This window comes from Protobothrops mucrosquamatus, unplaced genomic scaffold (assembly GCF_001527695.2).
Source record: "Protobothrops mucrosquamatus isolate PMUCROS unplaced genomic scaffold, P.Mucros_1.0 scaffold3962, whole genome shotgun sequence".
NCBI lineage: Eukaryota > Metazoa > Chordata > Lepidosauria > Squamata > Viperidae > Protobothrops > Protobothrops mucrosquamatus.
The window spans coordinates 14467-26721 of NW_015389903.1; the positions used below are offsets into that span (position 1 = coordinate 14467).

General features: G+C 42.9%; 1 protein-coding gene across 1 annotated transcript in view; it reads right to left on the reverse strand.

The window, feature by feature from the left end:
- PRMT8 (protein arginine methyltransferase 8) overlaps positions 1-12255 on the reverse strand; it is a 32062-nt gene that overhangs the window by 10968 nt on the left and 8839 nt on the right. Inside the window, exons 2-4 of the mRNA XM_015827810.1 lie at positions 9159-9344; positions 2267-2422; positions 1296-1359 (exon numbers count right to left, since the gene is read on the reverse strand). Coding sequence (XP_015683296.1) covers positions 1296-1359; positions 2267-2422; positions 9159-9344 — 406 coding nt within the window. The remainder of the gene's footprint in view (positions 1-1295; positions 1360-2266; positions 2423-9158; positions 9345-12255) is intronic.

Consider the following 12255-nt stretch of genomic DNA (forward strand, 5'->3'; position numbering starts at 1 on the left):
GGGCCCCTCATTTCTCCAGCACTTTCACAGATGGGGAGATGGAGGGAATGCTTGTCAAAATGGCAGATGACACAAGAGAGTGTGGGTCAGCCCACGTTCTAGGAGAAAGTAACACAACTCAAATGAGGTTGGTAGGCTGCAGAAATGCACCGAAAAAGAACACAAGGAAGCTTAACAGAGACCCATACGAAGTTGTTCAAAGGAAAACCTAAGTGAGATGCAACAACTACGGAGGCTTTGTAACACTTAGGATAAGAGCAAAGAATTTTAAAATGTCGTAAAAATATTCAAAGCAAACTTTAGACGAATGGACGGAAAAGGTCTGATCGGTCTTCCTATTTTTGTCTGCACTGGTAAAATAATGAAATAATAAAATAATACTTGTCTGCAAAATTAATCTAGTACAGGGGTCTTCCAACTTGGCCCTTTGATGACTTGTGGACTTCAACTCCCAGAATTCCTCAGCCAGGCACGCGTGCCTGGCTGAGGAATTCTGGGAGTTGAAGTCCACAAGTCATCAAAGGGCCAAGTTGGAAGACCCCTGTACTAGTGAAACCAAGAAAAAAAGACAAGGTCAGAGGGATTAAATCCAGAAATCCAGAGTGATCCTTCAAATACTGGATGCCACAAAAGCTCAGCAGTTTTTATCCCTAGGAAAAGTTAGATAATCGTTGCCAAAATTAAGTAATTTATTTAGCAATGTCGTCTACCTCTAGACCACTTCCATCTCATAAAGGGCAGATCACTTGAATAATTAAGTCACTTTTACTGAATTCACTTCCATAAGGAAAAGAAAGAGGGATAATCTACAAGGTTTAACGTTTGGAACGACGTAGAAAATGTAAGGAGAAAAGTGAAACCAAGTACTATAAAATCTGGGAACAATTTTATGATTGGATAGACAATAAGAGGGTAGCCAAGATAAACGTATAGTGCTAGAATAAAATATAGATTATAGACAAATGTATATTTAAAAGATAAATAGATATATAGAAATAAGGAAAAAAGTGTTAATAGTGTATTATAAATAGTGAGCAAAGTTCAAAAACTATATGTCTATACGAGTACTAATACTATTGTAAAATGTTGGAAGATGTATGGAACCAGTGACGTCATATCTATGTCCAATGTGTTTTTGATTTTGTATTATTAATAAAAAAATATTTTTTAAAAAAATGTAAGTCTTTACGTCATCAATGCTGTAAAAGCCCATCTACCAAGCATCAATGGAGAAACTGAACATAAGGAAAAACGGAAGCGGCAGATGTAACTGATCTTCATCGGAAAAGTCTTACTCTGATCCAAGTGGTTGGACTTGATGATCTTTTCAGAGTAGTCGGATATACTGGAACATTCAATCTGCAGGAGAGAGAGGAGAAATAAAGAAAGTTCAACATTGAGCATTTCAGAGGAATCAAATTGCATCGGCAGAAATCATAAGCTTATTCCAGAGAGTCCGTTGTAGCCACCCAACATTCTCGGAAGGCTTTCCCATCTCACGTTGCTGTCTAGTGCAGGGGTCTCCAAGCTTGGCAACTTTAAGCCCTTGTGGGACTTCAACTCCCAGAATTCCTCAACCAGCATTCTAGGAGTTGGAGTCTTTGGAGGTGTTGAGTTTGGACACCCCGGAATGAATTCAAAGAAAGGATGGCAACTGATGTGGACAGAAATACACGGGAGTGTTCCAGTTCCTCTCATCCAACTGTAATCTCAGCCATGGCAACTTTGAGACGGGTGGACTTCAACTCCCAGAATTCCCCAGCCAGGGAGGAGGGAGGGAGGGAGAAAGAAGGGAGAGAGGGAGGAAGGGAAAGAAGAGAGGGAGGGAGGGAGAGGAAGGAAGGAAGGAAGGAAGGAAGGAAGGAAGGAAGGAAGGAAGGAAGGAAGGAAGGAAGGAAGGAGAAATGGGGAGGGANCAAAGTATTCAGGAACATCCCAATGGCTGGAATCCAAGTCTTAAGTACACTGAGGTTTAAAATCAAGGAAGTGTTTGGAGCTGTGGGAAAGGAATGAATGGAGGGAGGGAGGGAGGGAGGGAGGAAGGAAGGAAGGAAGGAAGGAAGGAAGGAAGGAAGGAAGGAAGGAAGGAAGGAAGGAAGGAAGGAAGGAAGGAAGACCAGGCACCAAAGGACCTACCCCCCTCCCATCTTAGGACCCTTCTAGACGACCTCCCCAGGGCCCGATGGTTGGGAGCGCAGCCTGGGAAAGCCAGTGGGAAAGGGCCGGCTGCCCAAAGGGAACCACGGCTGGCATCGCCTCTCCTTACCCCGTAGACCTTCTTGGCTCCGGCCTTGGCAGCGAACATGGAAAGGATGCCGGTGCCGCTTCCCACGTCCAGCACCACCTTCTCCTTGAAGACGTGCTTATTGTGATACATGGAGTTTCGGTAGGTTAAGGTGCGCACCTCGTCCTTCAGCATTTCCTGGGTTTAAAAAAAAAAAAAAGAGAGAGAGAGAGAGAGACCCCGTCCGGTCAGAGGAAAATAGGAACCGACATGCTTTCAAACCTCTCCAGTCGGAACCAGCAAAAGATGGTTGTAAACTCCGAGCAAACGCCGAGGGTTTCTCTACCATGGCAACGCAAATGCCTTCATCAGTGAGATCCGACTTCAAAGCCCAATTTCCTTTTATCCTGTTGCATCCACTGTCTCCCCGAGAAGCAAAACTGTAACCGAGATCAGGCTTAAAATATCTTGAATATCTAGAGGATTAGGACTCTAATTAGTTTCACATTGCGATTCTATTCTCTAGCTGAATGCCCGGCCTCTGAATTCAGCTAACACGCCTTAATATGGGGGTCCCCAACCCCCGGTTCCGTGGACCGGTACCGGGCCGCGGCACGCCAGCAACCGGTCCGCACAAACAAGCCAGGCCCCATCCGTGGGATGCAGGCAGCACACAAAACCACGCACCCCCTCCGGTCCGCGGGAAAAACCTCTCTCCACGGAACCGGTCCCTGGTGCCCCAAAGGTTGGGGACCTCTGCTTTAATAAATAAAAAGTTGCCTTCAGGTGATCGATCCCATTACTGCTTGCCGCTCCAAATTTAGAGGGTTCTGCTGGCACTAATTCCACGGTGGTCCCTGACTTGCTATCATTTGTTGAGTGACTGTTAGAAGTTACAACGGCACTGAAAAAGGGGGAGTGAAGATTGTTTGGGGGTTTTTTTCCACACTTAGGACCGTGGCAGTATCCCCAGGGTCACGTGCTCAAAATTCAGATGCTTGACAACTGACTCACACTTACGATGGGTTGCAATGTCCCGGGGTCACAGGATCCCGTTTTGTGAGCAGGGGACTGGACTAGAAGATCTCCAAGATCCTATTCTATTCTATTCTATTCTATTCTATTCCATTCTATTCTATATTTCTATTCTATTCTGTATTTCTATTCTATTCTGTATTTTTATTCTTTTCTATTCTGTATTTCTATTCGTTATATATTTCTATTCTATTCTGTATTTCTATTCTATTCTGTATTTTTATTCTTTTCTATTCTGTATTTCTATTCTATTCTATATTTCTATTCTATTCTGTATTTCTATTCTATTCTGTATTTTTATTCTTTTCTATTCTGTATTTCTATTCGTTATATATTTCTATTCTATTCTGTATTTCTATTCTATTCTGTATTTTTATTCTTTTCTATTCTGTATTTCTATTCTGTTATATATTTCTATTCTATTCTGTATTTTTATTCTTTTCTATTCTGTATTTCTATTCTTTTCTATTCTGTATTTCTATTCTATTCTATTCTTATTCTATATTTCTATTCTATTCTGTATTTCTATTCTATTCTGTATTTCTATTCTTTTCTATTCTGTATTTCTATTCTATTCTATTCTTATTCTATATTTCTATTCTATTCTGTATTTTTATTCTATTCTGCATTTCTATTCTTTTCTATTCTGTATTTCTATTCTGTATTTCTATTCTATATTCTCTGGAACGAGCTGCCCCCAGAGATCCGGGTGATTCCGGATCTCCCCTCCTTCCGCCGCGCCCTCAAGACTTGGTTGTTTCAGCGGGCAGGACTGGCCTAGGAGTATTTTAAATTGGTTTTAACTAAATTTTAGTAGAAGCGGCCTATTTAAATATTTATTTTTAATCATTTTCTTAAATTTTGTATTGTATTGTATTAGTTGTTTTTAAACTGGCTGTAAGCCGCCCTGAGTCCTACGGGAGAAAAGCGGGGTATAAATATAATAAATAAATAAATAAATAAATAAATAAATAAATAAATAAATAAATAAATAAATAAATATTCTATTCTATTCTTCTTGTTCTGCCCTCTGGTGCCTTGGAGTGGGGGGGGGGTGTCTGCAAACTTGGCAACTTTAAGAATGGTGGACTTCAATTCCCAGAATTCCCCAGCCAACATGGCTGGCTGTGGAATTCTGGGAGTTGAAGTCCACAAGTCTTAAAGTGGTCACGGTTGGAGATGCCCTGCCTTAAAGCATAAGCCAGGGGGGTCTTCAAACTTGGCCCTTTTATGACGTGTGGACTTCAGCTCCCAGAATCCCTCAGCCAGCGTGCACGCTGGCTGAGGGATTCTGGGAGTTGAAGTCCACAAGTCATAAAAGGGCCAAGTTTGAAGACCCCCCTGGAATAAGCCAACTGTAGGCAACACCATCTCAGGTGAAAAAGCCTCTTGTTTACCTCTCTTACACTGACTCCATCTTAGTCTAACTGCCATTTTACTTCCAAGATCTCCGACAGACCTTTCCTGCCCATTTCTAACAGGAGGGCCCCCTTGCCCCGGGGATGAAAGAGACACAACACTAAAACCTGTTCTCACCTATTGTGTGTTAAGGTTGCATTCAGCTGGCTGATTCTGCTCCATTAACAATGAGCCCACATCTTGTTAGTTTTCATTTTTCTCACAACTTACAGTAAATGTCTCTCTTGCCCTTCAGGGTCGCCCATTCAAACTCTCACTGAAATGCCATCTCTTTTTTTTTCCTTCTTCTTCAAGTTCTGGCAATTAATGAGCAATTAGAGAGAAGTGTGTCGATGTCCCCAAAATATTTTAAATTAACTTCTTTATTTGCAGAGTAGATTTCCTCTGCAACGTTCAGGGAAGGTGCTCTGAATTCTTAGCAGCAACCCAGACAAGGGAATTTATTTTTTTTAAAGCTGAGCGTTCCTGCCACAGCCTCCAGGCACTTGTCTGATTCACACTCCTCCAGGTCATGGCTGTCCCAAAGGTGCTTTTTTCCAAAATGCAATGGGACTTTCTTGGGTTTTTTTTTCCTTTGAAAACAATTCACTCTTCATTCAAGAAGCTTTTTTGGTTCTGACTGGTGGGGAATGGAAAGAAGAGGGAGTCAAGCTATTCTCCAAAGCGCCCGAAGGCAGGAGAAGAAGCAACGGATGGAAACTCATCAAGGAGAGAAGCAACCTAGAACTAAGGAGAAACTTCCTGACAGAACAATTAACCAGTGGAACAACCTGCCTCCAGAAGCGGTGAATGCTCCAACACTGGAAGTTTTTAAGAAGAGATGATGATGATGATGATGATGATGATGATGATGATGATGATGATGGTGGTGGTGGTGGTGGTGGTGGTGGTGGTGGTGGTGATGGTGGTGATGATGATGATGATGATTGATCATCACATAGTCAGCCAGATGTTCAGACTGGATTTGGCATTTTTGTCTACCTCTCGAGTCCTTCCCAAGGACCTGGGATAGGCAGACGTGGATGTTTGATGGTATTACAGATCTCGTCGCAGGATGGAAGCGGTTCCTAGTAAGGCCGCCTTTTACAATTGACTAATGGCGACTTTGTCAATGCCGATGATGGTGTCCAGGTGGTGCTCCAGTTGTTTTGGGATTGCACCCAAGGTGCCTATTACTATGGGTACGACCCTTGCTTGCTTTTGCCACAGTCTTTCTATTTCTATTTGTAGGTCTTTGTATTTTGTTATCTTCTCCAGTTCTTTCTCATCTATTCTGCTGTCTCCAGGGACTGCCAGGTCCACTATCCAAATGTATTATTATTATTATTATTATTATTATTATTATTATTATTATTATTATTATTATTATTATTATTATTATTATTATTATTATTATTATTATTATTATTATTATTTATATTCTGCTAATGAGTGCTAACAACTGGATGACCACAACGAATATACTAACTTCTGTCTAATGTGTTTGTATATTAACCCATAGAGTGTGGCTGTATTATTATTTATTCTTTTATTAACCTACTGTTTCTACCTTCTACTGTTTGTGCTCATCATCATCATCATCATCATCATATTATTATTATTATTATTATTATTATTATTATTATTATTATTATTATTATTATTTCAGTTGTAGACTGAATGCTTTTGTACCAGAGACAAATTCCTTGTGTGTCTAACCACACCTGACCAAAATAAATGTATATGGAAATTCCCAGTCAATCCAGGTCTTGGTTGTCCCAAAGGTGCTTTTTCCAAGAGGCAACTGGACTTTCTTGTTTTTTCCTTGAAGACATTTCGCTTCTCATCCAAGAAGCTTCTTCAGATCTGGAACCGAAGCTTCTTCAGAACTGAAGAAGCTTCTTGGATGAGAAGCGAAAGGTCTTCAAGCAAAAACAGAGAAAGTCCAGCTGGCTTTTGAAAAAAAAAGCACCTTTGGCCCAATAAAGTATAAAGTCAAGTATAAATCCTTTCCTTCTTCAGCAGTCAGTTGGAACCGAAGACATTTCCTGGATGAGAAGCAAAATGTTTTCAAAGGAAAAACAAAAAAAATCAGGAAAGTCTAATTGCCTTTTGGGGGGAAAAAAATCCCAAAGATGCTTTTTTCAGGAGGCAACTGGACTTCCTGTTTTTTCTTTGAAGACGTTTTGCTTCTTATCCCAGAAGCTTCCTCAGCTCTGACTGGATGGTGGATGCTGAGGAAGTTCCTTGGATGAGAAGCGAAACGTCTTCAAAGAAAAACAAAGGAAGTCCAGTTGCCTCGTGAAAAAAAACATATTTTGGGATAACTATGACAGTTGCAATGTATGGCTATGAAAGTTGGACCCTAAGAAAGGCTGAGCGCCAAAGAATGGAGGCCTTTGAACTATGGTGCTGGAGAAGACTCCTGCGAGTCCCCTGGACCGCAAGTCCATCCAACCGGTCAGTCCTGGAGGAGATCAACCCCGACTGCTCTTTAGAAGGCCAGATCCTGAAGTTGAAACTCAAGTACTTTGGCCACCTAATGAGAAGGAAGGACTCCCTGGAGAAGAGCCTGATGCTGGGAAAGATGGAGGGCAAGAGAAGAAGGGGACGACAGAGAAGGAGGTGGCTGGATGGAGTCACTGAAGCAGGAGGCCTGAGCTTCAATGGACTCCAGAAATTGGCAGAGGACAGGAAGGCCTGGAGGAACGTGGTCCATGGGGTTGCGATGGGTCGGATATGACTTCGCAACTAACAACATGAGCTGAAGGACTGAGAATCTCCACAGACTTTGGGGGGAGGGAAAAGCATCTTTGGAACTTGTGTTCGGGAAGAAACTTAGCGCCCCATAAATGCTGGTGGAAAAATCACAGGCTGACAGCAGCTCACTCCAGACAGCTATTGTGAATTTGTGAAGCCTGTCCTCCTTATTCCGTATCTCCGGCTGCTTACGGGCGGTGACCTATATTGATTCTGCAAAAACGCGGCTGCGATTTGTTTGTTTCTTCAAAACGCGTCTCGAAATCTTCTTTTCAGATGACGTCCCCCGGGGAATCTCATCTACACAACAGCAAGCCCGAGGACAGGTTTGGTAAAGGAGCTTCTGAATTTATTTGCGCAGGAGAATAAAAATCACATTTTATCTCCCCTGCTGCCAAACCAGAAGCTTTCCTGCATCCTCCACCGATTGCCAGGGTAAAAATGGGTAGATCCAAAGTCAACTGAGACCGTCTATTTTGAATTTAAAAAAAAACCCAAAGCATTCAGACTTTTGTTTTGCGTTTGCTTCTGAAAAGCAACCTTGGACGCAGCTAGCGATAATTATACTGCCAAGACTTGTTTTAACACAATTGGCTAACTTGGGAGAACACAGTGACTAAACATTGACTCAACAACGTATCAAGAGTTTCAGCAGAAAAACAAAGATTAGCGGAGCTTCAGACTTCGGCTGGATTCTGCGATGGAAAGACCGCTCAACTCTTTGCCAGAAAGAGATTCCAGCGGGACCAAATTATACACAAACAGAGAGAGAGAGAGAGAGAGAAAGCTCTTTTGGAAGGCAGATTTCCCAGTACTGAGAGGTTTAGGGGACGAGGCCAAGTCTACAACCTACTCAGCGATTCCAAGGAGAATTTACCAGTATGGTAATGTAAACCTTCCTGGAAAAGCTGATGAGAGGCAAGTTCTATCACAGATAGTCCTCTGTTTACAATCATAATTGGGACCAGAATTCAAGGGGTTGTTAGTCCCCCTGATTTTATAAACAATGGATGGAAAATTATCAAGGAGAGAAGCAACCTGGAACTAAGGAGAAACTTCCTAACAGTGAGAACAATTAACCAGCGGAACGGCTTCCCTCCAAAAGTTATGGATGCTCGATCACTGGTGGTCTTTAAGAAGAGACTGGACAGCCACTTGTCTGGAATAGTATAGGGTCTCCTTCCTGAGCAGGGGGTTGGACTAGATGACCTCCACGGTCCCCTCCAGCTCTGTTACTCTGTTATTCTGTAAAAGGTATGAAAAATTTAGAAGTTGTGGGTGCTCCATCCCTGGAGGTTTTTAAGAAGAGACTGGACAGCCACTTGTCTCAAATGGCATGGGATCTCCTGCTTGAGCAGGGGGATGGACTGGAAGACCTCCTAGCTCCCTTCCAACTCTATTCTGATTGATTGATCCCTCTCACAGTTACTACTATCGGTACCAGGTACCACCTCTTCTATACCCGTGAAGTTGGTTTTCTTTGCCTAAGCGTAAAATCTTGCTTGTCTTTACACTGAGAAGAGACTGGACAGCCATTTGTCTGAAATGGCGTAGGGTTTCCTGCCTGAGCAGGGGGTTGGACTAGATGACCTCCAAGGTCCCTTCCAACTTTATTATTATTATTATAAAAGTCAGATGGCTCCAGATGGATTCCAGGGACGTGGCTGAAAAAGTTGTTTCAGCTTCAGTCGCACCGTTCTGGGCCTTGTTCCCCAAACACTCAGCCTCCGGGACCGATTACCTCATGGATTCCAAAGTGAGCGTACGAATCAAAGTAATAATCCCTCGAGGTCATTTCTTCTGGATTCAGGAGCTTTGCCATCTTGCCTCGGCCGGGACAGCTTGGCGCCAAAGGGGTTTGAACAGCAGGCAGGGCAGGATTCGGCATGGCGACAGGCAGGAGAGGTTTGGGGGGCCCGCTGTACACCTAAAAGGCACCAGGAGAAAAATAAAATAGTCATCGCACTTCAGGCCCCACACACCCCTTCGTTTTCCCTCAGCATCTTCAATATTTGCTTTTCTTTCTATTCCTATTTTTCGGTATTTAGGGATCACACATTATTTTCTAGCTCAGACTCTTTCTTCCTGGCTCGGCCCCTTTGAAATTGTCCCAATTCCCCCCAAATTCAGAAGGCTGTGTAGTGCAGATACTTGACACAGTTGTTAAGTGAAGCCGGCTTCCCCAGATAACACAGCCATGAACTGATTCCGGCTTCCCCAGATAATACGGCCATGAACTGATTCCGACTTCTCCAAATAACACGGCCGTTAACTGATTCCGGCTTCCCCAAATAACATGGCTGTTAACTGATTCCGGCTTCCCCAGATAACATGGCCGTTAACTGATTCCGGCTTCTCCAAATAACACGACCGTTAACTGATTCCGGCTTCCCCAGATAACACGGGCATGAACTGATTCCGGTTTCCCCAGATAACACGACCATGAACTGATTCCGGCTTCTCCAAATAACATGGCTGTTAACTGATTCCGCCTTCCCCAGATAATATGGCCGTTAACTGATTCCGCCTTCCCCTGATAACACGGCTGTTAACTGATTCCGGCTTCTGACTTTGCTTGTCAGGAGGTCGCAAAAAGGGGATCCCGTGACCCCCAGCGGGACACTACGACTGTCATAAATACAAACCAGTTGCCAAAGTTCCAAAGGCAAATTACATGATGTTGCAACGGCTGTAAGTGTGAAAAATGGCCGTAAGTCCCTTTTTTTCACTGCCGTTGTAACTTCAAACAGTCACTCAAGCGTCTGGATTTTGTTTCACGTGACCGTCGTCACTTCAAACGGCACTGAAAAAAGTGATTGTTCACACTTACGACCGTGGCAGCCTCCCCAAGGTCACGTGATCAAAATTCAGAGTCTTGGCCACTGACTAAACAAACCATTGTTAAGTCAAGGACTGCTTGTGCTCTCCCAGGTCTGATATCCTGGCACATTCACTCTCAAGCTGCCTGTCTTGCCAAAGCCTGCCATAAAACTTGGCCACTCTCCGCAGTGAGGCTAATACAAGCTCGCTCAGATGGAGAAACGTTTAAATCACCGACCAAGAAAATGGTCCATTATGGTTGTTAACAGCCTCTTTAATAGCTTTTATATCTCTCTTGCATTTCCGGGACCTCAAAGCATGACATCTTTCTCAGGAGCTGCTCAAACCATCGTCTTTCTCCAGCAAAGTTTTCTTGGGCACTGTCCAAGCAAACAATAAATAGGTCATCCTCAATATTTTAAAACAGAAAGCAGGGATCCGGTTTGGGCTGCGACGGTGGTAGGTAAAATAGCCATGAAAAAACGTGGAGTGCAACAGAGCTGGGCGGCTACATAAATTTAATCAAGAAATAAATGGCAGAATTACAGGAGAACATAGCTGGAAGGGATTTTGGAAGTCTTCTGGTAGACCAATTCCCTAGTCCTTTTTTTTCCACCAGAAAGCCTCCAGTGATGGAGCATTCACAACTTCTGGAGGCAAGCAGTTCCACTGATTAATTGTTCTAAACTGTCAGGAAATTTCTCCTTAGTTCCAGGTTGCTTCTCTCCTTGATTAGTTCCCATCCGTTGCTTCTTGTCCTGCCTTCAGGCGCTTTGGAGAACAGCTTGACTCCCTCTTCTTTGAGGCAGCCTGTCAAATATCGGAAGACTGCTACTAGAATTGGGGATGTCTAGTTTAATGAAGAGAAGGACGAGGGGGGACATGATAGCNTGCAGGACTGGCCTAGGGTAATTTTTAGGGGGGTTTTAATTATATTTTAAAATTCGACAAATATTTAAATATTCCTTTTAATTAATTTTAAATTTGTATTGTTTTGTATGTATTTTAAATAGATTGTCAGCCGCCCTGAGTCCTACGGGAGAAGGGCGGGATATAAATCCAAAAAATAAATAAATAAATAAATAAATAATAATAATTATTATTATTATTATTATGTTATCCTAGTCCAGAGGTCTTCAAACTTGGCCCTTTTATGACGTGTGGACTTCAACTCCCAGAATTCCTCAGCCAGCGTGCACGCTGGCTGAGGAATTCTGGGAGTTGAAGTCCACACGTCATAAAAGGGCCAAGTTTGAAGACCCCTGGACTAGTCCTTCTTTTCACTACAGAAGTTGCAATTCCTGCAACTATTCTTTCCATGTTTTAGCTTCCAGCCCCCTAATCGCCTTTCTTGCTCTTTTTTCTGCACTCTTTCTAGAGTCTCTACATCTTTTTTTATAACATGCTGACCAAAACTGGATGCAATATTCTAAATGTGATCGTGGAAGACTCTCTCAAGTCAATCCAGATTCCCAGCGATGATCTGGACCAGACCTTGTGCTTGTTTTGGTCTCCAGTCCCCTAAACATCTTTGTTGCTCTTCTCTCCACTCTTTCCAGAGTCTCAACATCTTTTTTTTTTTTTTTACAATCTGGGGACCAAAACTGGATGCAATATTCCAGGTGTGATCCTCCTTACTCCTTACTCCATGCGGCTGTTTCTGCCTTCTCTCTGGGTCCCTCTACCTCAAATATGGGAACGCTGAAGAAATGTTTGATGTGAAGGAGCCAAACTATAAATCTCTTCTGCAAAATGAAGGGAGGTGGGCAGGATTCCAACTGGCCAGAGGTTTCCTCTCTCTCTCTCTGGAGCATAATGAAGGCCCCGAGATAATTTATGGACAACAATTTGCAGAACCGTCCTCCTCACCTGCAGTTGTCTCTAAAGAAGAAGAGACAAAAGGTGTTAGATCCCAGTGAATCTAACTCCCTTGCTGTTGATCTCAGAACTCTGAGACAGATTTTCGTGGCGTCTTTAGTTTTCCTAGGTTAGATTTCAAGGAACCTCACAATTTTAAC